The following is a 21,504-nucleotide window of genomic DNA, read 5'->3' on the forward strand; positions in this document are numbered from 1 at the left end:
GTTTACTTGGAATTTTTCTTGTCCTCATGGTTTGTAATTGTGTGTTAGAATCTGAGAATGCTTTACTGGAGATTTCTTAAGGTTGTCTATATTGATTCTTAACCAGAGGCACCGTGTTGCCCAGAGGGACTTCTGAAATGTAAGGGGTTTTTGATAGTCAGTGACTGGGAGATAATACTGAAATTTAATGGCATTGGGCACAGATGCTGAATTTCCTGTGAAGTGCAGGGGGTCCTGCACCTCCACCATGAAGAGCTGGGCCACCCAAAAGGCTATCTTGCTGCTGTTGACAAACACAGAGCTCTCTTATTCCATAATGGGAAATGAGGAATCAGATGAAGCTTGCCTTAGGTGACATAAGCAATTAGGTTGAAGCAGAGCCTAGACAGAGTGCAGCTTTTGTGTTTTGTCTCCTAGTTTATAGTGCCTTTCACTATTCACGTGGAAGGAAAAAACCTTTGAGACCTACCACAGAGATGAACACTTAATTTTTTTTTTTTTTTTGGCCGTGTTGGGTCTTCGTTGCTGCGTGCAGTCTTTCTCTAGTTGCGGTGAGCGGGGCTACTCTTCGTTGCAGTGCGCGGGCTTCTTATTGTGGTGGCTTCTCTTGTTGTGGAGTACGGGCTCTAGGCACGTGGGCTTCAGTAGTTGCAGCATGTGGGCTCAGTAGTTGTGGCATGGGGGCCCTAGAGCCCGCGGGCTCTAGCGTGCAAGCTTAGTAGTTGTGGCCCTCGGGCTTAGTTGCTCCGTGGCATGTGGGATCTTCCCAGACCAGGGATTGAACCCGTGTCCCCTGCATTGGCAGGCGGATTCCTAACCACTGCACCACCAGGGAAGTCCACTGTTAAATTTTTTTAAGTGTTCGTGTGTACATATATGTATGTAAACCTCGGGTCTGTCTGAGATAGCAGCAGCTGGTATTTTTAGTGAGTCGGAACCTTTTCTAGCATGTAATTAACGTGTGTGATCTGATTTGACCCAGTGAGAAGTTTGTGGTGTATGTGTAAATCAGCCTTACGCTGACTTTTAGGACTCAACCTGAAAAAATCTGGGAAAAAGATGAGAGTTTTCCCCAGTGGAGTTGCAAGCATTCAGTCTTTGCGACATTGTGACCACATTGTGATTAAGTGAGTCTCATAAAGGGACCACCAAGATAAACAACCTAATACTTCTAGGCCCAATATGGCAGTATTTCAGCCTCTTTGTAGACATAAAGGAGAGGGCCTTGAACAATCAAAGGTCGAGGTAAAACAATGTCAGCATTTGTTCGCTGAAACCTGAAGAAACATGTCGTTAAGAAATTTATTAGAATAGGCTTATCCTAACTCGGACATTGAATGCAGTGGTGAAAGGGAACTGGAATCAGAAGAGTTAGGTTCAGGCCAGTTTTATACTTGGGACCTGAAGTCAGCCTCTTCCTTTCTCAGCCTCAGCTTCTTATATGTTGCTCATACATTATTGTTACAAGGGTCAAATGAGAGAATATTTGTAAATGTGTTGTCAACTGTAAAATGCTATATGCATGAAAGGTTTTCTTTTTTTTTCTAGGAAAAGCCAGCCAAAGTCAAAGTGGAACTGACTTCTGGAGTCTCCTCCAAAGGCTCTGTGGTTAAAAGAAATCAGCAGCCTCTCACCTCCGAGCAAAATTCTGCTAAGGAAAACTCTTCCAAACTGACTCTGGAGAACTCAGAAGCTGTAAGCCAGCTCCTAAGTATAGCTCCTCAAAGAGACGTGGGTGAGGAGAATGAGTGGGAGGAAGTGATCATCTCAGATGCCCATGTTTTGGTCAAGGAAACTCCTGGGAATCGTGGTACAGCAGTCATTAAGAAGCCAGTGGTCAAGAGTGGTGTGCAGCGTGAGGTCTCTCTGGGGACAACTGAGAATGACAGTCCTGGACTAGACGTGCCACCACCAGCTGAGGGGACCAGCACCTCCAATTCACTCCCTGCTCCTAAAAAGCCTACAGGGTAACCCAATGTGTTTATTTTTTTCCCCCTATTTTTAAAAACATTTATATATTTATTTATTTATTATTTTTTTGGCTGCGTCAGATCTTAGTTGCGGCACATTGGGATCTTCTGTTGCAGCGTGTGGGCTCTTCGTTGCTGTGCGCTGGCTTCTTTCTAGTTGTGGCGCGTGAGCTCCAGAGCGTGCAGGCTCAGTAGTTGCAGCATGCGAGCTCTCTAGTTGTGGTGCGCAGGCTCCAGAGCACGTGGGCTCTGCAGTTGTGGCATGCGGGCTCTGTAGTTGTGGTGCGTGAGCTTAGTTGCCCCGCGGCATGTGGGAATCTTAGTTCCCTGACCAGGGATCGAACCAGCGTCCCCTGCATTGCAAGACGGATTCTTAACCACTGGACCACCAGGGAAGTCCCCCAATGTGTTTATATATTACAGCATTGTGTTTAGAACAGCAGCTTGCGTAGTGCCCTGTGTTTATTTTGTCCCATATCCTTACAGCATTCCTGAGAGAGATAGCAGAGCCCAATTCATGGTTTGTATTTTAGAGATACAGAAGCTGAGGCCTAGAGACATTTATTTGCCTGTCCTCCTACACTCTGCTGTCTATTCACTGCTGTCCCGTCCCTTATACATCTCTTCTTGTCAGTCTCCCTAAAGCAGTTATTACAGAGTCTTGTTGGTACAGGCTGTGGGCAATGTTACAAACCTAGTATCCAATTCTGGATATTGCATTTGAAAAGAGAAGCCTTATTAGGGCATCTTTATATAATAAAGATTCCTGTCCTGGTGGTCAGAGAACTAAATTCTGGTTGTGACTCTGTCCAGGGCTTCTGTTTGACCGTGGGCATAGTCACTTCATACCCATTTTCCCCTCTGAAAAATCTTGAGTTGGGTGTTATAAAAAAGAATCGTATCCTCAATGGCTGACCACACAGCCTGAAAAAGGTTGTGTGTAAAGCTTGCAGCCCAGTGCCTTGCAGATAGGAGAGGTCTGTAAGTGTGGGCTGTTTTTCCTCCCTTCCTTGAAGGCTTTCTCACCTTAGAGGCTTGACTGAATTCTCCATGTATGTAGCTCCTTTACAGAGACAGCTATGGTCTTAAAATGGAAGGCTCTTTTTTGTTTATATCATTGGTTCTCAAAGGGGAGCAGTACCCCAGGGGACATTGTGGCAATGTTTGGAGACATGTTTGGTTGATACCACTGGGGAGGGAGTGCTACTGTCATCAAGTGGGTAGAGGCCACAGGATGCTGCTAAACATCCTACAATGCACAGGACAGCCTCTTGCAACAGAGAATTATTTGGCCCAAAATGTTAGTAGTGCCAAGGTTTAGAAATTCTGGTTTATATTATTACGAGTAAAAAAACTTTTATTGTTGAATAGAAAATATATTCACATAGTTCAGACTGAAAAAGTGTAAGGAATATATACTGAAACAAATCTCCTTTCAGTCCCGTCCTTGGGTGCTCCATTCCCATTTCCCAGAGACAATATTCCCAACTTTCTGTGTTTGGGGGGATAATTTTAAGTATATGCAAACAAATAGGAGTGTATGTGTGTTTATAATTAATATCGTTAAATTTTAGAAGTCAAGATGTCGAAGTATGTATGTCACGCTACCATTTGTGTAAAGAAAGGTAGGGAAAAAATACATGTGTGTACACACACATATATATATATACATGTACATAGTTGACTCTTGAATAGACATGGACTTGAACTGCGTGGGTCCACTTACACGTGGATTTTTTTCAGTATGTATGTACTACAGTACTACATGGTGTGCAGTTGGTTGAATCTGCCAGATGTGGAACCCTGGATATGGAGGGCTGTGAAGTTATCAGTGGACTTTTGACTCTGTGGGGGTCAGTGCCCCTAATACGTGCTGTTCAAGGTCAGCTGTGTGTGTGCGTGTGTGTGTGATATATATTTTTCCCCCCACCTTTCTTTTTTTTTTTTTGCAGTACATGGGCCTCTCCCATTGCGGAGCACAGGCTCCAGACGCGCAGGCTCAGCGGCCATGGGTCACAGGCCCAGCCGCTCCGCGGCATGTAGGATCTTCCCAGACCGGGGCATGAACCGGCGTCCCCCGCATCGGCAGGCAGACTCCCAACCACTGCGCCACCAGGGAAGCCCCCCCCACCTTTCTTTACACAAATGGTAGCATAACATACATACTTTGACATCTTGTCTTTTAAAATTTAACAGTATACTTTGAGATGGTTCCGTGTCCTTAGAGAATGAAGCTGTGCACTTTGGGGCAGGTGAAGCACTTTAGCAAATGTGTATTGAGGCCTTCTATGGGCAGACTTTATGCTCAACGCTGGAGCTACAAAGATGAAGAAAACATGAACCTTGTTCCCCAGGGTCTCTCAGCCGCCCTCATGTGGGAGACTGATACACTTTAAATACTTGGGCTGATTAGAGGCAGATTAGATGTTATAACTACAGTAGCTATTGATATCCCTCACTGTAGGCACTGTTTTGCACTTTTTTATCTTTATAATGACCCCATGAAGTACATGTAATTGCATATTACAAACGAGGTAAACAGAAGAGTAAGATTTCTTGCCCAGGGTTACACAGCTATTTAATGGTTTAATTAATGTCTAAAGCCTGACAGTTTAACCAGGACATTATTCTAATAAAGTGATATCTGAAGATTGCACTTCGGTTTTCTTCCCCCTGGTCTGGAATTTCTAGGAGAGCTCCCTTCTTGTTTTTTTTCAGAGTTGACCTGCTTATTCCTGTGCCCAGAGCCCCAGAGCTTAAAGGCAGAGCACGGGGCAAGCCCTCGTTACTGGCTGCAGCAAGACCCATGAGAGCAATTCTTCCAGCCCCAGCTAACGTGGGTCGAGGCAGCAGCATGGGACTGCCCAGGGCCAGGCAGGCCTTTCCCCTGAGTGGTAAGGTCTGGGACAGACTCGGGAGGAGGGACTCTCTAAAGGGAAGGGGACAGGAGTGGGGGTTGAGCATGGAGATGAGAGACTTAGGGAGACTCTGAATGCACTTAAGTCACCAGTCTGGCTCCTGGTTGTTTCAGATAAGACTCCCTCTGTGAGGACTTGTGGCCTGAAGCCAAGCACGCTGAAGCAGCTGGGCCAGCCCATCCAACAGCCATCTAGCACTGGTGAGGTGAAGGTAAGACCCTTTCCGCAGAGGGGGAGCCATCTGTTGGGGGGGCGGCTGACAGCTCCGAGAACAGGACTTCCATTGAGTGTCTCAAAGCCATAGGCAAAAAGCCTATTCTTAACACTGGTAGAACTGTGGGAGGAGGGTTAGCATGAATGAGTTATCTGTTTTTTAATTAGTTTCTTTTTCTGGTTATAAAAATGAATGCATGTTTTAAAATTTTTATTTAGAAATAATTAAAACAAGAAAACTTGCAAGAGTAAAAGTAGTACAAAGAGCACCCATGTACTCTTTACCTAGTTACCTGTTGTTAACATATTAGCCCATTTTGCATTATCATTTGTGCTCATTTGTCTTCCCCATTGTGTGTGTGTGTATATATGTATGTTTAAAATACACATAATTTAAAGGTAACATGGCCTTTTACTCTTTAATGCTTCAGTGTGTATTTCCTAAGACTAGAGATATTCTGTTACTGAAACATTGATACTTTATCATTTGTATTCCAGTTTCGTCGGTTTTACCCAGTTGTGTCCTTTATAGCATTTTCTACGTTAGAACAGGATCCGATCTAGGCTTATATGCTGCATTTAGTTGTCATGTCTTTTTAGAAAAAATGAATGCATGGTTGTTATAGAAAATAAAGAAAATTCAGGTAAGGCAGAAAGAAAATAAGTCTCTTCTGATCCTGCCACCCAGAAATAACTGTTATTGATGGTCTGGTGTGCGCTCATTCAGCCAAGTTCTTTCCTGCATTAGTCTGTGTTTATCTTTTAAATGTAATTTTTTAAACCTAAAAGCATGGCTCTTTCTCCATGTACTGGTTTGTAACCAGTACAGTTCATTCCATTTAATGATAGAGCTATTAAAGATTTCTCAGGTGTCAAAATTGCATGTGTTCAAGTATATTTATTATTAGATTTTTTTTTTTAGTTGTTTCGCCATTTGTGACTTGAATATGATCAAAGATCCCTAAATCAGCACTTTTGAGAGCATGGCCGTCAGTAACAAACACATTTCTACATCACAGCCCGGTAAATATATACACATATATACACATGAAAAGTTTAATGAAGCTATGCCCTTATTTTATGCAGTCATTTTTCCATTTCTTTTTCCAAAATGCTGGTTTCAGCCCATTAAGTTAATTTCACAATCCCTCAGTTTGAAATTGAAAACCCTGACATGGACCAAATTGGAATAGGAGTATCAAGTCTGCCATCTCCCTTGCCATGTGCTCTCTGTCAGGGAACTGCTTTTGTTTGATAGTTCTAAATTTGCCCCAACAAGGCTATCAGCCAGCTTCTACTTTGAAGGTTGATCTGTTTTCACCCAAGTGTGGTGTCACCACTGGGTGCATGTGTGATCTTGGGGAATAGAAGGACGGTAATCGAGTCTGCTTCAGCTGCTTCCTAGATTTCCAGCCCTTAGATTCCCTTCATGTGTGTAAATTCCCAGTCTTCTGTGTAGTTTCCTTTTAATTGGCAAATTGGGTATTTGTTAAAAAGCCATAAACCCTTTTACTAGTCTTAAACCCGTTAAGTTACATGAAATCTTATGTTCTGAAAATTAACTTAAATTCATTATTACAGAATAATTATTTTTAATTTAGAATGCTTTCGTCATCTTTTCTTTTTTACATTCCATATAGAACATTTGAAAATTTTTATAGATAGTGGTAAAATGGAAAACAACCATGATCTTTCCCTCAACCTGTGACACTTTAGTGAATAATCTTTCAAACTTCTTGTTTTTTTTTTTTTTTTTTTTGGCCGTGCCATGCAGGTTGCAGGTTGCAGGTTGCAGGATCTTAGTTCCCTGGCCAGGGATTGAACCCAGACCCCCAGCAGTGGAAGTGTGGCGTCCTAACCACTGGACCACCAGGGAATTCCCCAGACTTCTTTATGTCAGCATAATTCAACCACATAGTTGTGTACAGAGCTATTACATTGTAAATCAGACTCATAGTGTTTCTGATATGCAGTGTTAGAAGCTGTGCAAAAGAGTGTGGGAACCCCTGGAGTTGAAAGTGACACTCAACCTTTGGTGGGCTGGTGACTGCTGACTAGCATTCCAGAGGGCTCATTTGGAGCGTAGCTCTACAAATGCCTGGGCAACTGTTTCCTCAAGCTGTTTCAGGACACAGGACCTCAGGAGTTTGACTGAGGTTCAGAAGCACTAAAATAATTTGTTTTGATCTACAGCTACCAAATGGCCCAGCCAACAGGACATCTCAGGTGAAAGTTGTAGAGGTCAAGCCTGATACGTTTCCTCCATATAAGTATAGCTGCACCGTCACACTGGTAAGTGCAGACAGGTGATGGGTTGACATAGAGGTGGTTTGATTGTGTGGTTGAGAGTGAGTAGGAGTCTGAGGTGGGTGGGGAGTGGTACTTGGGAGTGAGAGTAGGGTGAGGGCTAGATCATAGATTCTGAAGATCCTGTCAGTGGTACAGATGATAGCTACTGGGTGAATCATCTAGGTTTGCTCTTTTTCCCAGATGAGATCCATGAAGTGTAGGCCAGCTGAGACCAGGATACTTCTTTTGAGAGTAGCTGGAGATGAGAATCCAGTCTAGCTTCAACATTCAGTCTTTGGACCTTTGGACCTTTTAGCCTCAAAAGTGTGGTCTACATATAAGTTCGAGAAATGTATTTTTTTCCTCCCTAAAACAGAGTCACATTCAGTACTAGTATCTGAAAGGGTTTGAGAAGTGCTTTAGTGAAGCAACTTTTGTTTAGCCTGGTGTTTTTCACCAAGGTTTTCCCTCCCCCACTTTTATTTTTTAACATAACACATGTTAACATCCCAATAAATGAATGTGTGACTCTGGGGTCGTCCTTTTGCAGGGTAAGCAGCCTGGAGCAGTGGAGTAAACACTGGGTGTCGAAAGACCTAGTCCAAAAGTGGTTCTGGCTCTGCTGCTAGCATGGCATCTAACCTTGAGCAAGGCTCTTTCCTTCTCTGGTCCTCAGTTTTCAGTCTGTAAAATACTCTGTTGGTTTAGAAAGCATGTTAGGGCTTCGCTTGCTCAACGTTCTCTAGTTTTGTTGATCCTTAAGGTACCAATCAGCCAGGTATCATTTGGCAGTTTCCCTGGATGAGTAAGATACACAGATCTTGAGAAAGCAGCTAGATTTTTAAAAATTCAGAAACTTTATTGAGCACCTGCTCTGTGCCATGCCCTGTGCTAGGATTCAGTAGCAACAAGACAGCGCATAGTATGGTGGGTCAGTGCCTCATCTGGCCTGATCCTTGGGGAGAGTGTCTCTCTTATCCTAGAGAGCTGCTCAGGCTTCTTCTTCTAAAGACCTAATTACTACCTTCTCCATGCCATCCATCCCTTCACTATCTCTTCCGTTTGGCTATGAGAGGCCACTAGGGATACCATCTGGTGGGAACTGCCCAGGACCTTCTCTTCGGCTAATTAGACTGTAGCTTGTCGTAGGAGTCTAGGTGCCAGAGGTTTGAGCTTAAATAGTCCAGAAGTCACAATTTATCTTCATTGGAGCTTGAAATCTTTGGTTCACCACAGTCTCTGGCACTCTGTTAGAACAGGCCTGTTTCACTCTGCTGATTGCCTGGACCCTGAAGGCAGTTGAATTTCTGACCTTTGAGATTCAACTCACTTGTTTCACAGATAGGGAAGGACTTGCCACAATTATTTAGGCTGTATTAAGACTGAAAGGGGATAGCTGCAGAAAAAGTGTCTTGCTTCAAGGCTCTTGGAGAGTTCGTCTAAATCTGGTTTTGTGATTGCCCTCTCTGTTTTACCCACAGCAGGTCATCCTGATTCTCGGCTCTGCCCAGGTGTAAGTTGACTTGTAGAATTGAACTGCAGTCTTACTTTTTTAGGATTTGGGCCTGGCTACATCAAGAGGTCGGGGAAAGTGCAAGAATCCCTCTTGTAGCTATGTCTACACCAATCGGCATAAACCGCGGATTTGTCCCAGCTGTGGTTTTAACCTTGCCAAAGACCGGACTGAGAAAACCACCAAGGTTCTCGTGAGTTCCTTCCCCAAACACACCCCACAGCCTTGGATTGGGCTCTGTTAGCAGACCAGCTTTAGGAGAAATAAAAGGATTTCTTAGTACACAGTAGTAGTTAGCACCCGAACTGGAACCAAGTTACAGGTTCTGAACCTGGGCAAGTGCCTTCTTTCTGGGCTTCCTTGTCCTCTTTGCCAAGCTGTGGGGGCTGACCAGATACCTTGATCTCTGTGAACCTTCTAGCTCAGTGGACCAAAAGTTCATTCACGGGGGTGCCGGGGGGAAGCCAACATGGGTCTTAAAGAGGATTCTGAAGAAGAGAGGGGTGGAAGGGTTACATCCTTTTAGCTCTGAGGCTAGTGAAGGGCCTGTAAATAGAATTTTGGTAAATACAGAGTGCCAACCCCAGGACATTGTAGATGAGATTACTGCTTCTCAGGTTTCTTGCAGAGCATTTGGCCAACCACAAAGCTTTCCTTCTAGCAGTGTGGCAGGCCTCCTCCCTGAAGTTGGGCCAAACTGTTTGGATAGTAAAACACATTCCACTTGGCTTCTTAGGGCTTGTTTTTTGTTGTTGTTGTTTGTTGGTTTATTAGAACCCGGGAAAATAGGCAGTTTCAGAGGGCCTCTGAATTTCCACATGTGAATTTTTTTAAGTGAACAGAAAGATGTAGTACCTAAGGCAGGGAATAGAATGACTAGGATGAGGGTAAGAAGAGAGATGTCATTCATCCGCTTTGCAGGGAGAGAGGATGGCACGCGGAACAACAGGTCAGGATCCAAGATGGAGCCTGGTTACTCCAGATCTCAGCTGCACCTCACAAGATGTGCAGGATGTGGGTGGAAGGGGAAGGCATGCCATATACTCAGGGACTAGTATGAGCAGAAGTGAAGAGGTAGGGAGTCTGGTGTTCGTTCCGTTGGGTTAGAGGAGAGAGTGTGTGGGGAGGATTATGGAAAACAAGTCTTGAAAGGCATATTGGGGCCATATCATGGACGATCTTTAATGCTAAGACCTGGCAGTTTATTTTTTAGGCAGTGGGGTCACACTGAATGTTCTTGAGTCAGGGAGAGACCCAGAAGGTTATGTCAGGAGGTCAGGGAGTTTGGGAGTGGACAGGACTGAGGGGGACTGCCTCTAGCTAAGTTTTCTGTGCATATGGAGGGGAGGGGCTTTCTGGCAGATGAATCTCACCCCCTTGATCTTCAGGTCTGTGCTTGAGATGGTGTTCTGAGGTTATCATCTTTGTGAGAAAGGGAAGTGGAACTAAAGTAAAGGAAAAAAACACTGAGACTAGGAATTGAGAGACCTGCCTGGGAGTGACCCTAAGCTGCTCGCTTTCCCTCTCCTGAATTTTTGTTTCCCCGTCAGTAAAACAAGGCAGGCAAGGTGGATTAGATCTGGGCATTTTATTCTCAGGGCCATGAGCCCTAGAGAACACTCAGAATTGAGCTTAAAGGAGTCTGTAAACCCTTGAAATTGCATGTAAAATGGTTCCATACCTTCCATCATATTCTGTTGTCCCACACGGTGCCCTCTGCTGGCAGTGAGCTTTCCTTTTGGCTTCTCCATGTGTTTAATGTGCTCCGCTTCACGTTAAAAGCATCGACCACACCCTGTCTTTTTTTTTTCCTTCAAGAAAGTGCATGTTATTTAATAAATAGGGATGATTGTAGTGTAATATAAAGAAAACTGATTTAGATCTACAACTTACACCCCAGATGAACTCCATGTCAATTATTTGGTTATAGAAATGCAAAAAGAAAAAAAAAAAAGTAAAGCATTAGTTACAAAAAATAAAGTTATGCTACCATTCCCAGAATTTAAATAAAGTATGAAGAAACATTATAACATTGTATTACTCAGACATCCTTTGTTTGTTTAAACTATTTCCTTAAGTCAGTTTCCCAGAGTAAAACTGTTGGTGCACACACACACAACACACATTTTCGTGGTTCTTGATAGGTGTTGAGAATCAAATTCAGAGCACATGTTTTTGACAAACATGAGAATACATATTTCTAGACAGAATTAAACAAAATATCTGAACTAAAGCCCATCTAGAACATCATACATTCTGTAATTACAGCAGATGAAATTAGAAATAACCTGTGTCCACCATTGAAATAAAATAAATTATAACATATATTTATAACTAAATATTAAGATGTTGCATAAAAAGATAAATATAAAGATTAGTCTGCAAAATGGAAATGGTTTATGATCTAATAAGTGAAAAAATTTAGATGGTATGGGTAGTTTGATTAGAACTCTGTAGAAATGTGGATATAAAGGTTCTAAGGAAGCATAGAGAAATAGAAAATATTGACCACACCCTGTCTTGACTCTCTGTTAGCTCCCTGTGAGACCGAGATTACTTGTAGGACAGGTGTGTCTGTTGCCCCCATACTACTACTATTTTTTTTTTTTTTTTTGTGGTACGTGGGCCTCTCACTGTTGGGGCCTCTCCTGTTGCGGAGCACAGGCTCCGGACGCGCAGGCTCAGCGGCCATGGCTCACGGGCCCAGCCGCTCTGCGGCATGTGGGATCTTCCCGGACCGGGGCACGAACCTGTGTCCCCTGCATCTGCCGGCGGACTCTCAACCACTGCGCCACCAGGGAAGCCCCGATACTACTACTTTTTATTTCCCCCACTGGCCGCGTGGTTTGTGGGATCTTAGTTCCCAAACCAGGGATTGAACCTGGGCCCTCAGCTGTGAGAGCGAGGAGCCCTAACCACTGGACCACCCAGGGAATTCCCAGCTCCCATACTTCTAATGCTGGAGCTTACATATATAATGTGTCAGTCCATGATTATGGAATGGAATTGAGTTCTGTGTAGGTAGATGGCTCTGAACATTACTTTTTCCTGTTTCGTTGTAGCTGTTGATGTGACTTACAGTGTGAAAATGGATGTTGGTCTCTAGATCTGGAATGATGAGGTGACTTAACTTTCCAGGTTAGACAGGAGTTATCTAGGCACCTTTTGCCAATTGGTTTCAAATCCCACTCTTATTATATTCTTCTATCTTGGGCTAACTGGTAGCTGCTTACCACCATGACCCTCATCTTCAGACATTCCCTCACCTTCTAATTCTCTAAATTTTGGAGAAGCAAAATATAATTTTTGTTTTCCACAAAATAAAACACTGGTCAGAAACCCAAGGTCCTTTGTGTACCTTCTCTTTGGAGTCCTCTGGTGACCATACATTTCCTGTGCAGTTTGTTGCCAGTGGCTGTAATTAAGACCACAACATCTCTGGGCTGGAATGATCTTCATTCCTTTCCATCTTTCATCTGTGGCTCAGAGCCAAAGGATAGTACGCTTTCCAACCGATCTTCCAGCCCATGATTCAACATAGTCCTGACTGGGAACACACAGCCTCCTGGGGCAACTCATTCTAGTGTCACTCAGCTCTTCTACAGCCATTCATTCATTCTTTCTTTCAGCAAGCATGTATTGAATGTCTATTATTGGTCAGGCTTTGGGGGCTACAAAGATGAATAAGACATGGCCACTTCCCTCTAGGAGCTTACAGTCTAGTTGGGGGGAAAGATAGGTAACCAAACTTACAGATAGTGAGACGAGTTGTCGTAGTTATACTGAGTAATAAGTTGTTACTAAGCAGTTAACTTCTATAAAACAAAATAATGTGTCTAGCAAATATGAATTAGCATCTTTTGTGTGCTCTCATGGTGGTATTGGGAATCAGTAAATAAGCAGGGCAGTGGACTGGTTTACCAACTGTGAGAAAATGAAATCTGCAATAAAGGAGTGGACTCTGGGAGCAAGAAGGAGGGCTTGATTTCACACTGCATTTGCACAAGGGATCAGGGAGGGACCTCCATTGAAAAGGGACCTGCCTCAGAAGGACCTGTTTCAGTGAGTGTTTCAGAACCTTGTTTCCTGGAAGCCTCTGACTGGTGTATAAAGTTCCCTTGTACCAAGAAGCCACACACTATTAAAGATAAATGCTTTAAGCTGTATAGGTACTTGTTTATAAATCATAATTACCATTCATAGAATTTTTGTTGCAATACTATCTCATTTACTGTACAACAACTCTAGGAGATTATTAGTATTTTGATCCTTCATTTCGTAGGTGAGGAAATTGAGGCTCAGAAAGATTAAGTAAATTGCTGTGGGTCACCCATATATATAGCTGTTCAGTGGCCTAACCAGAATTGAACCCCTGGACTGTTATCCTCCAAACCCAATACCCGGTGAATGGGAGCTGACTCTTGAAACCATTACCAAGAGGTGCGTATAATCCTCTCGTTCTACTGGTAGAGAAACAGCGCTAGAGAGAGAAAACACTTGCCGTGAGTCACACAGTGAGTTATTAGCTGAGTTGGTTAGGAACCTAGGTTTCCCAGCTCTCAGTCATGGGCCCATCTCTCTGCCACTCATGGTTTTGGCCTCACGCTGGCTCTTTATGCCCTGGGCGCTTAGTGATCAATCCACTCTCTTCAGGAGGCGAGCTCACCACTCTCGGATGTGCTGAGCGCCACAGAGCCCCTGAGCGCAGCCCAGAGGGAGATCCAGCGCCAGTCAACGCTGCAGCTGCTGCGCAAAGTCCTGCAGATTCCTGAGAACGAGTCAGAGCTGGCTGAGGTCTTCGCCTTGATTCATGAACTCAATAGCTCTCGACTCGTCCTGTCCAACGTGAGTGAGGAGACAGTCACCATCGAGCAGACTTCTTGGTCGAATTATTATGAGTCTCCATCCACGCAGTGCCTTCTCTGTAGCAGCCCATTGTTCAAAGGGGGACAAAAGTAAGCACCTCTTTCAGATTTACCCTTCCCGAGCTGCCCCATCTTACATGGCCTGTACTGCCCCTTCAAATACCTTTAAGGCTATAACCTTTGAAGATGTTCTTCTCAGCTTTTCTTAAGGTTTCCTTTACTTTTCCAATTGTCAGAAATAAAATAATAATGATAATACTGATTATCCATCATTTCTATTGAAATGTTACTATCACCAACTTAGGATTTAGTTTACTTCTGGACTGCCTGGCATAATGCTTGGATTTGGGAATTCATTGGGGTTGGTTAAATTGGGTTATAAGTTCAGAATTATATTAACTTGAGGGGTGATTCTATAGGCCAGTCCAGGGAAGTGGGAACACCCACCTAGAAAATCCTTGGAACGCAAGGTCCAACACCTTCATTTGCCTACTATATTTAAAGTCTTGAGGATTTTTGCCATTGATCATTGAGCCCAGGAACTGCAGTAAGTTGATTTCCCTTCTGTTTTTTTGTTGATGTTCTTGGTACTAGCTCCCTGGCCGGGCCCCAGGAGTGCTGGCTGCTGACAGCCAGCTGGCTGCAGGTGGTGACTGCCCAGGTGAAGATGTGTCTGAATCCCCATTGTTTGGCCCTGCACAGCTTCATGGACATCTATACAGGTGGGTGCCAGCCTTTTTTCCCTCAGAGGGCATGTTTGAGAACAGCCTCTGTGGGTCAGACCTCTAGTCCTTTGAGACTGGATCTTCTCTCAGATAGGGCTTCTGAGGAAGAGGGTGGTTTTTCCTCCTGGATATCTCAGCCCCAGAAGATTCCGTTTATCTCAGAAGTGTTAGGACTCTCTTATCAGTGCTCTTTAAACAAAGTTAATTGTAAAATAACAGATCTTCGTTGTGGAAAAAACAAAATGCTGACAAGTAAAAAGAAACTAAAAATCACTAGTAATCCTACTGCCGTGAGATGAACACTTAATATTGTGCTCTGTAGTCTTTCAGATGTGTTATTCATCCCTGCAGAATAAAAGAAGATATAGGATTTATAGATCTATAGTTTTTCTTTGAACAAAAGTGGGGCTGTGCTGGATGTTGTTTTGGAGTGTTCTTTTTAAATACAGTGATGTATCATGGACATCTTCCTATGCCAGCAAGTGGAGAAATACATGACCATTTTTAAGGAGTGTGTGATGTTGCATTTTATAGTCCTCTTAATAATTAAGTCTTTTGTACAGCCTTAATTATTTCCTTTGGGCAAATGCCCAAAAGTGGAATTGCTGCATATTCACCCTTTCCTTCCATTCATTCATCAGCATCATTCATTGAACACTGACCATGTACCAACCACTCTGAAAATTTGAATCTTGGGTTTTATATGTAGAATGGAGTGCTGAAGATTAAAGAGTATTTATTACTCTCCTTGTCTTCAGAACCTTATGGTGCCTTATTTTGAATTCATGCTTTTATTGTCTTGTTTTGCCAGATTGAGTTTGTACTACTTTATGCTCTTGTCAGCAGTTAATGAGAATGCCATTTCCCTGCAGTCTGTCTCAGCCTGTAATACCTAGGGTTTATATATATATTTTTTAATTTTAACTTTAAATTTACATGCAGTAAAATTTGCTTTGCTGTTGTGCAGTTCTGTGAGTTCTGACAAATGCACTGAGTTGTGTAACTCCCACCACAATCAGTATATAGAACAGTTCCATCACCTCACAACATTCTTTTTCTGTCCCTTTGTAATCAAACCCACCCCTCACCCCTAACCTCTAGCAACCATTTGATGTTTTCTTCATTCCGTATAGTTCTATCTTTCCAGAGCATCATACAAATCTATAGTACCATTTTGAGTTTGGCTTCTTTCACTAAGTGTAATGCCTTTGAAATTCATCCATATTGTTCTTTGTATCAGTAGATTGTTCCTTTTTATTGTTGAGTAGCTTTCCATTGTGTGGAGCACCACACTTGATTTATCTGTTCACTCCTTGAAGGACGTTTGGGATTTTACCAGTCTTTGGCAGTTATGAATAGAGTTGCTGTAAACATTCATGTATAGGCTTTTTTTTATTATTGGAGGACAGTTGCTTTACAATGTTGTGTTAGTTTCTACTATACAGCAAAGTGAATCAGCTATACGTATACATATATCCCCTCCTTTTTGGATTTCCTTCCCATTTAGGTCACCACAGAGCACTGAGTAGAGTTCCTTGTGCTATACAGTAGGTTCTCGTTAGTTATCTCTTTTATACATAGTATCAATAGTGTATATATGGCAATCCCAATCTCCCAATTCATTCCACACACACCCCCCTTTCCTCTTTGGTATCCGTATGTTTGTTCTCTACATCTGTTCATGTATAGGCTTTTGTGTAAACAAAAATTTTCATTTCTTTTGGGTAAATACCCTAGGAGTCAGATTGCTGTGCCATGTGATAAGTGTATATTTAATTTTATAAGAAATCGCCAAACCGTTTACCTAAATGTTGCTGCCATTTTTCATTCCCTCTAACAATGGGTGAGAGTTCCAGTTTGCCTCACTTGTCAGCACTTGGTAATGTCTAGTTTTTTGTGTGTGTTTTAGCCATTCTAATAGGTGTGTGTAGTAGTAACTCATTGTGGTTTCAGTTTCTATTTCCTCAATGACTAATGATGTTGAGCATCTTTTCATGGGCTTATTTGCCATCTGTATTTCTTTGGTGAAGTACCTGTTCCATCTTTGGCCCATTGAACTGGGTTGTTTTCTTGCTGTTGAGTTTTAAATGTTCTTTATATAGTCTGGATACAGGTCCTTTGTCAGATAAGTGATTTGCAGATACTTTATACTTTATTATGGTCTGTGGCTTGTAGTCTCATTCTCTTAACACAATCTCCCACAGAGCGAAAGTTCTTAATTAAGGACCAATTCATCATTTTTTTCTTTTAGAGATTGTTTTTGATGTTATTGCTAAGATGTCTTTACCTAGGTGGAGGTCATAAGTATTTTTCCTATGTTTTCTGCTAAAAATTTTATAATTTATCGTTTACATTTAAGTCTATGATCCATTTTTAATTGATTTTTATATAAAGTATGAGGCCCAGATTGAAGGTTTTTTTCTCCATTTGGACATCCATTTCTTTCACCATTTGTTGAAAAGTAGTCCTTTCTCCTTTGAATTGCCTTTGCTCCTTTATTGGAAATCGATTGACCATGTATGTGTGGGTCTATTTCTGCACCCTGTTCTATTGGTTTATGCTGTCTATCCTTTAGCAAATACCGCACGTTGTCTTGATTACTGCAGCTTTGTAGTAAGTCTTATAGTCAGGTAGTGTGAATCCTCCAACCTTGTTTTTCCTGAATTGTTTTAACTGTTTAGTTTCTTGCATTCCCATATAAATTTTAGAATCAGCTTGTTAGTGTCTACAGAATCCTGCTAGAATTTTTTTTTTTTTTTTTTTGCTGTACGCGGGCCTCTCACTGTTGTGGCCTCTCCCGTTGCGGAGCACAGGCTCTGGACGCGCAGGCTCAGCGGCCACGGCTCACGGGCCCAGCTGCTCCGCGGCACGTGGGATCCTCCCAGACCGGGGCATGAACCCGCGTCTCCCACATCGGCAGGCGGACTCTCAACCACTGCGTCACCAGGGAAGCCCCCCTGCTAGAATTTTAATTGGGATTGTGTTAAATCTGTATATCGGTTTGGGGATGTTTGACATGCTTAAAGATACTGAGTCTTCCAATCCGTGAACATGGTCTATCTCTCCATTTTATTACATTTTCTTTTGTTTTTCTCATCAGTGTTTTGTTGTTTCCAGCATATAGTTCCGGTACATATTTTGTTAGCTTATACTAAATGACATGGTTCAATTTCTAACTGTTCAGTGCTAGTATAGAAATACAATTGGGTTTTGTCTATTGATTTTATTCAGTGACCTTGCAAAACTCACTTATTAACTTTAGGAACTTTTTGTAGATTAGTATTATAATTTTTTACATTTTGTCAATTTGATAGGTAAAAACTGAAATACCATTTTTTTAAAATTTATTTTGTATTGAAGTATAGTTGATGTACAATGTTGTGTTAATTTCTGCTGTACAGCAGAGTGACTCAGTTATATACATATATACATCCTTTTTAAATATTCTTTTCCATTATGGTTTATCCCAGGATATTGAATATAGTTCCCTGCGCTATACAGTAGGACCTTGTTGCTTATCCAGTCTATATGTAATATGTACTAACCCCAACTCCCAGTCCATCCCTCCCCTACCTCTCTTCCCCCTTGGCAACCACAAATCTGTTCTCTGTGTCCGAGTCTGTTTCTGTTTCATAGATAGGTTCATTTGTGCCCTATTTTAGATTCCACATATAAGTGATATCGTACGGTATTTGTCTTTCTCTTTCGGACTTACTTCACTTGGTATGGTAATCTCTAGTTGTATTCATGTTGCTGCATGTGCCATTATTTTTTTATGGCTGAGTAGTGTATTGTGTATGTGGGATCTTCCCAGACTGGGGCACGGGCCCGTGTCCCCTGCATCGGCAGGCGGACTCTCAACCACTGCGCCACCAGGGAATCCCACGTGTATCCTTTTGAACTACGTCTTTTTCCAGATATATGCCCAGGCGTGGGATCATATGGTAATATCTTTTTAGTTTTCCATACTCTTTTCCATAGTGGCTGCACTAACTTGCATTCCCACCAACAGTGTAGGAGGGTTCCCTTTTCTCCACACCCTCTCCAGCATTTATTGTGTATAGACTTTTTAATGATGGCCATTCTGACTGGTGTGAGTTGGTGGTACCTCACTGTAGTTTTGATTTGCATTTCTCTAATAATTAGTGATGTTGAACATCATTTCATGTGCCTATTGACCATCTATCTGTCTTCTTTGGCTAAATGTCTATTTAGGTCTTCTAGCCATTTTTTGATTTGGCTGTTTGGTTTTTTTCTTTGGTTGTTGTTGAGTTGTATGAACTGTTTGTATATTTTGGAAGTTAAGCCCTTGCTGGTCACATTGTTCGCAAATATTTTTTCCCATTCCATAAGTTGTCTTTTCGTTTTGTTTATGGTTTCCTTTGCTGTGCAAAAGCTTGTAAATTTGATTAGGTCCCATTTGTTTATTTTTTTATTTTTTGCGGTACGCGGGCCTCTCACTGTTGTGGCCTCTCTCGTTGCGGAGCACAGGCTCCGGACGCGCAGGCTCAGCGGCCATGGCTCACGGGCCCAGCTGCTCCACGGCATGTGGGATCCTCCTGGACCGGGGCACGAACCCGTGTCCCCTGCATCGGCAGGCGGACTCCCATTTGTTTATTTTTGTTTTTATTTTGTTTATTTTCTGTTGCCTTGGGAGACCTAAGAAAATAGTGGTACAGTTTCTATCAGAGAATGTTTTGCCTACAGTCTCTTCTAGGAATTTTATGGGGTCTTGTCTTATATTTAAGTCTTTAAGCCATTTTGAGTTTATTTTTGTGCATGGTGTGAGGGTGTGTTCTAACTTCATTGATTTACAGGCAGCTGTCCAACTTACCCAGCACCACTTGATGAAGATACTTCCTTTTTCCCATTGTATATTCTTGCCTCCTTTGTTGAAGATTAATTGGCCATGGGGGTGTGGGTTTATTTCTGGGCTCTCTGTTCTGTTCTGTTGATCTGTTTGTTTTTGTGCCAGTACCACACTGTTTTGATTACTGTAGCTTTGAAGTATTGTCTGAAGTCTGGAAGGGTTATGCCTCCTGATTTGTTCCTTTTCCTCAGGATTGCTTTAGCAATTCTGGGTCTTTTGTGATTCCATATAAATTTTAGGATTATTTGTTATCGTTCTGTGAAAAATGTCCTGGGTAATTTGATAGGGATCCCATTAAATCTGTAGATTGCTTTGGGTAGTTGCCATTTTAACAATATTAATTCTTCCAGTTCAAGAGCATGGGATATCTTTCCATTTCTTTGAATCATCTTCAGTTTCCTTTATTAATGTTTTTTAATTCTCAGCATATAAGTCTTTCACTTCCTTGGTCAGGTTTATTCCTAAGTTTTGTATTTTGGGTTTTTTGGGGGTGTGATTTTAAAAGGTATTGTTTTTTTCACATTCCCTTTCTGCTATTTCATTGTTGTTGTAAAGAAATGCAATCTCTTTCTGTATGTTAATCTTGTATCCTGCTGCCTTGCTAAATTCATTTATCAGTTCTGTTAGTTTCTGTGTGGAGTCTCCAGCGTTTTCTATGTATAGCATCATGTCATGTGCATATAGTGACAGTTTTACCTCTTCCCTTCCAATTTGTTTACCTTTTATTTCTTTTTCTTGTCTGATTGCTGTAGCTAGGACTTCCAATACTATGTTGAATAGAAGTGGTGAGAGTGGACATCCTTGTTTTATTCCAGATTTTAGCAGGAAGGCTTGTCATAAATAGCTTTTATTATGTTGAGATATGTTCCCTCTATGCCCATTTTGGTAAGAGTTTTTATCATGAATGGATGTTGAATTTAGTCATATGCTTTTTCTGCATCTATTGAGATGATCATGTGGTTTTTGTCTTTTCTTTTGTTAACGTGGTATAGCACATTTATTTTTTGTATGTTGGTCCATCCTTGTGAACTTGGGGTGAATTCCACTTGGTTGTGGTGTATGATCTTTTTTATGCATTGTATTCGGTTTGCTAGTGTTTTGTTGAGAATTTTTGCATCTATGTTCATCAAAGATATTGGCCTGTAGTTTTCTTTTTTGGTGGTATCTTTGTCTGGTTTTGGTATCAGGGTGATGGTGGCTTCATAGAATATCTTTGGGAGTGTTCCCTCCTCTTCAGTCTTTTGGAAGAGTTTGAGAAGGATCAGTAAAAGTTTCTCTTTGTATGGTAGAATTTGCCTGTGAAGCCATCTGGCCCTGGACTTTTGTTTGTAGATAGTTTTTTAAATTACATATTCTATTTCAGTTCCAGTGATTGATCTGTTCAAAGTATCTGTTTCTTCTTGATTCAGTTTTGGTGGGCTGTATGTTTCTAGAAAGTTGTCCATTTCTTCTTGGTTGTTGAATTTGTTGGCATATGATTGTTCATAGTATTCTTTTGTGGTTTTTTGTATTTCTGTGGTATCAGTTGAGATTTCTCCTTTTCTGTTTCTTATTTTGTTTATTTGGGTTCTCTTTTCATCTTGGTGAGAATGGCCAGAGGTTTGTCAATTTTGTTTACCCTTTCAAAGAACCAGCTCTTGGTTTTATTCGTTATTTTTTCTATTTTTTTAAATCTCTATTTTATTTCTTCTCTCATCTCTATTATTTCCTTCCTTCTGCTGACTAGGTTTTGTTTGTTCTTATTTTTCTAAGTCTTTTAGGTGGTAGATTAGGTTGTTTGAGATTTTTCTTGTTTTTTGAGGAAGGCTTGTATAGCTGTGAGCTTCCCTCTAAGAACTGTTTTTGGTGCATCCCATAGATTTTGTATGGTTGTGTTTTCATTGTCATTTGCCTCAAGGCATTTTAAAATTTCCTTTTTGATTTCCTCATTGACCCATTGGTTTTTTAGTAACACGTAGTTTAGTCTTCATGTAATCGTTTTTTTCTCATTTCTTTTCCTGTGGCTAATTTCTACTTTCATGCCATTGTGGTCAGAGAAGATGCTTGCAATAATTTCTATACTCTTAAATTTGTTGGTTAGTTTTATGCCCTAGTATGTGGTCAATCCTCGAGAATGTTCCATGTGCCCTCGAAAAGAATGT

The 21,504-nt window shown here is 41.7% G+C and overlaps 1 protein-coding gene across 13 annotated transcripts in view; it reads left to right on the forward strand.

The window, feature by feature from the left end:
* The window catches only part of HMGXB3 (HMG-box containing 3), a 145,921-nt gene that overhangs the window by 18,243 nt on the left and 106,174 nt on the right, over positions 1-21,504 (forward strand). For 11 of the 13 annotated variants that reach the window (XR_012330906.1, XM_073802678.1, XM_033853413.2 and 8 more), the window contains 7 exons: positions 1,549-1,967; positions 4,689-4,864; positions 5,002-5,099; positions 7,295-7,393; positions 8,947-9,096; positions 13,557-13,858; positions 14,363-14,490. Coding sequence is in view for 12 of the 13 variants with exons in the window: in XM_073802678.1 (XP_073658779.1) it covers positions 1,549-1,967; positions 4,689-4,864; positions 5,002-5,099; positions 7,295-7,393; positions 8,947-9,096; positions 13,557-13,858; positions 14,363-14,490 (1,372 nt within the window). In the remaining variant the exon portion in view is untranslated. The remainder of the gene's footprint in view (positions 1-1,548; positions 1,968-4,688; positions 4,865-5,001; positions 5,100-7,294; positions 7,394-8,946; positions 9,097-13,556; positions 13,859-14,362; positions 14,491-21,504) is intronic. The other 2 variants (XM_033853410.2, XM_033853409.2) reach the window with 2 other exon arrangements.

The sequence above is a fragment of the Tursiops truncatus genome, chromosome 3 (assembly GCF_011762595.2).
Source record: "Tursiops truncatus isolate mTurTru1 chromosome 3, mTurTru1.mat.Y, whole genome shotgun sequence".
Taxonomy (NCBI): domain Eukaryota; kingdom Metazoa; phylum Chordata; class Mammalia; order Artiodactyla; family Delphinidae; genus Tursiops; species Tursiops truncatus.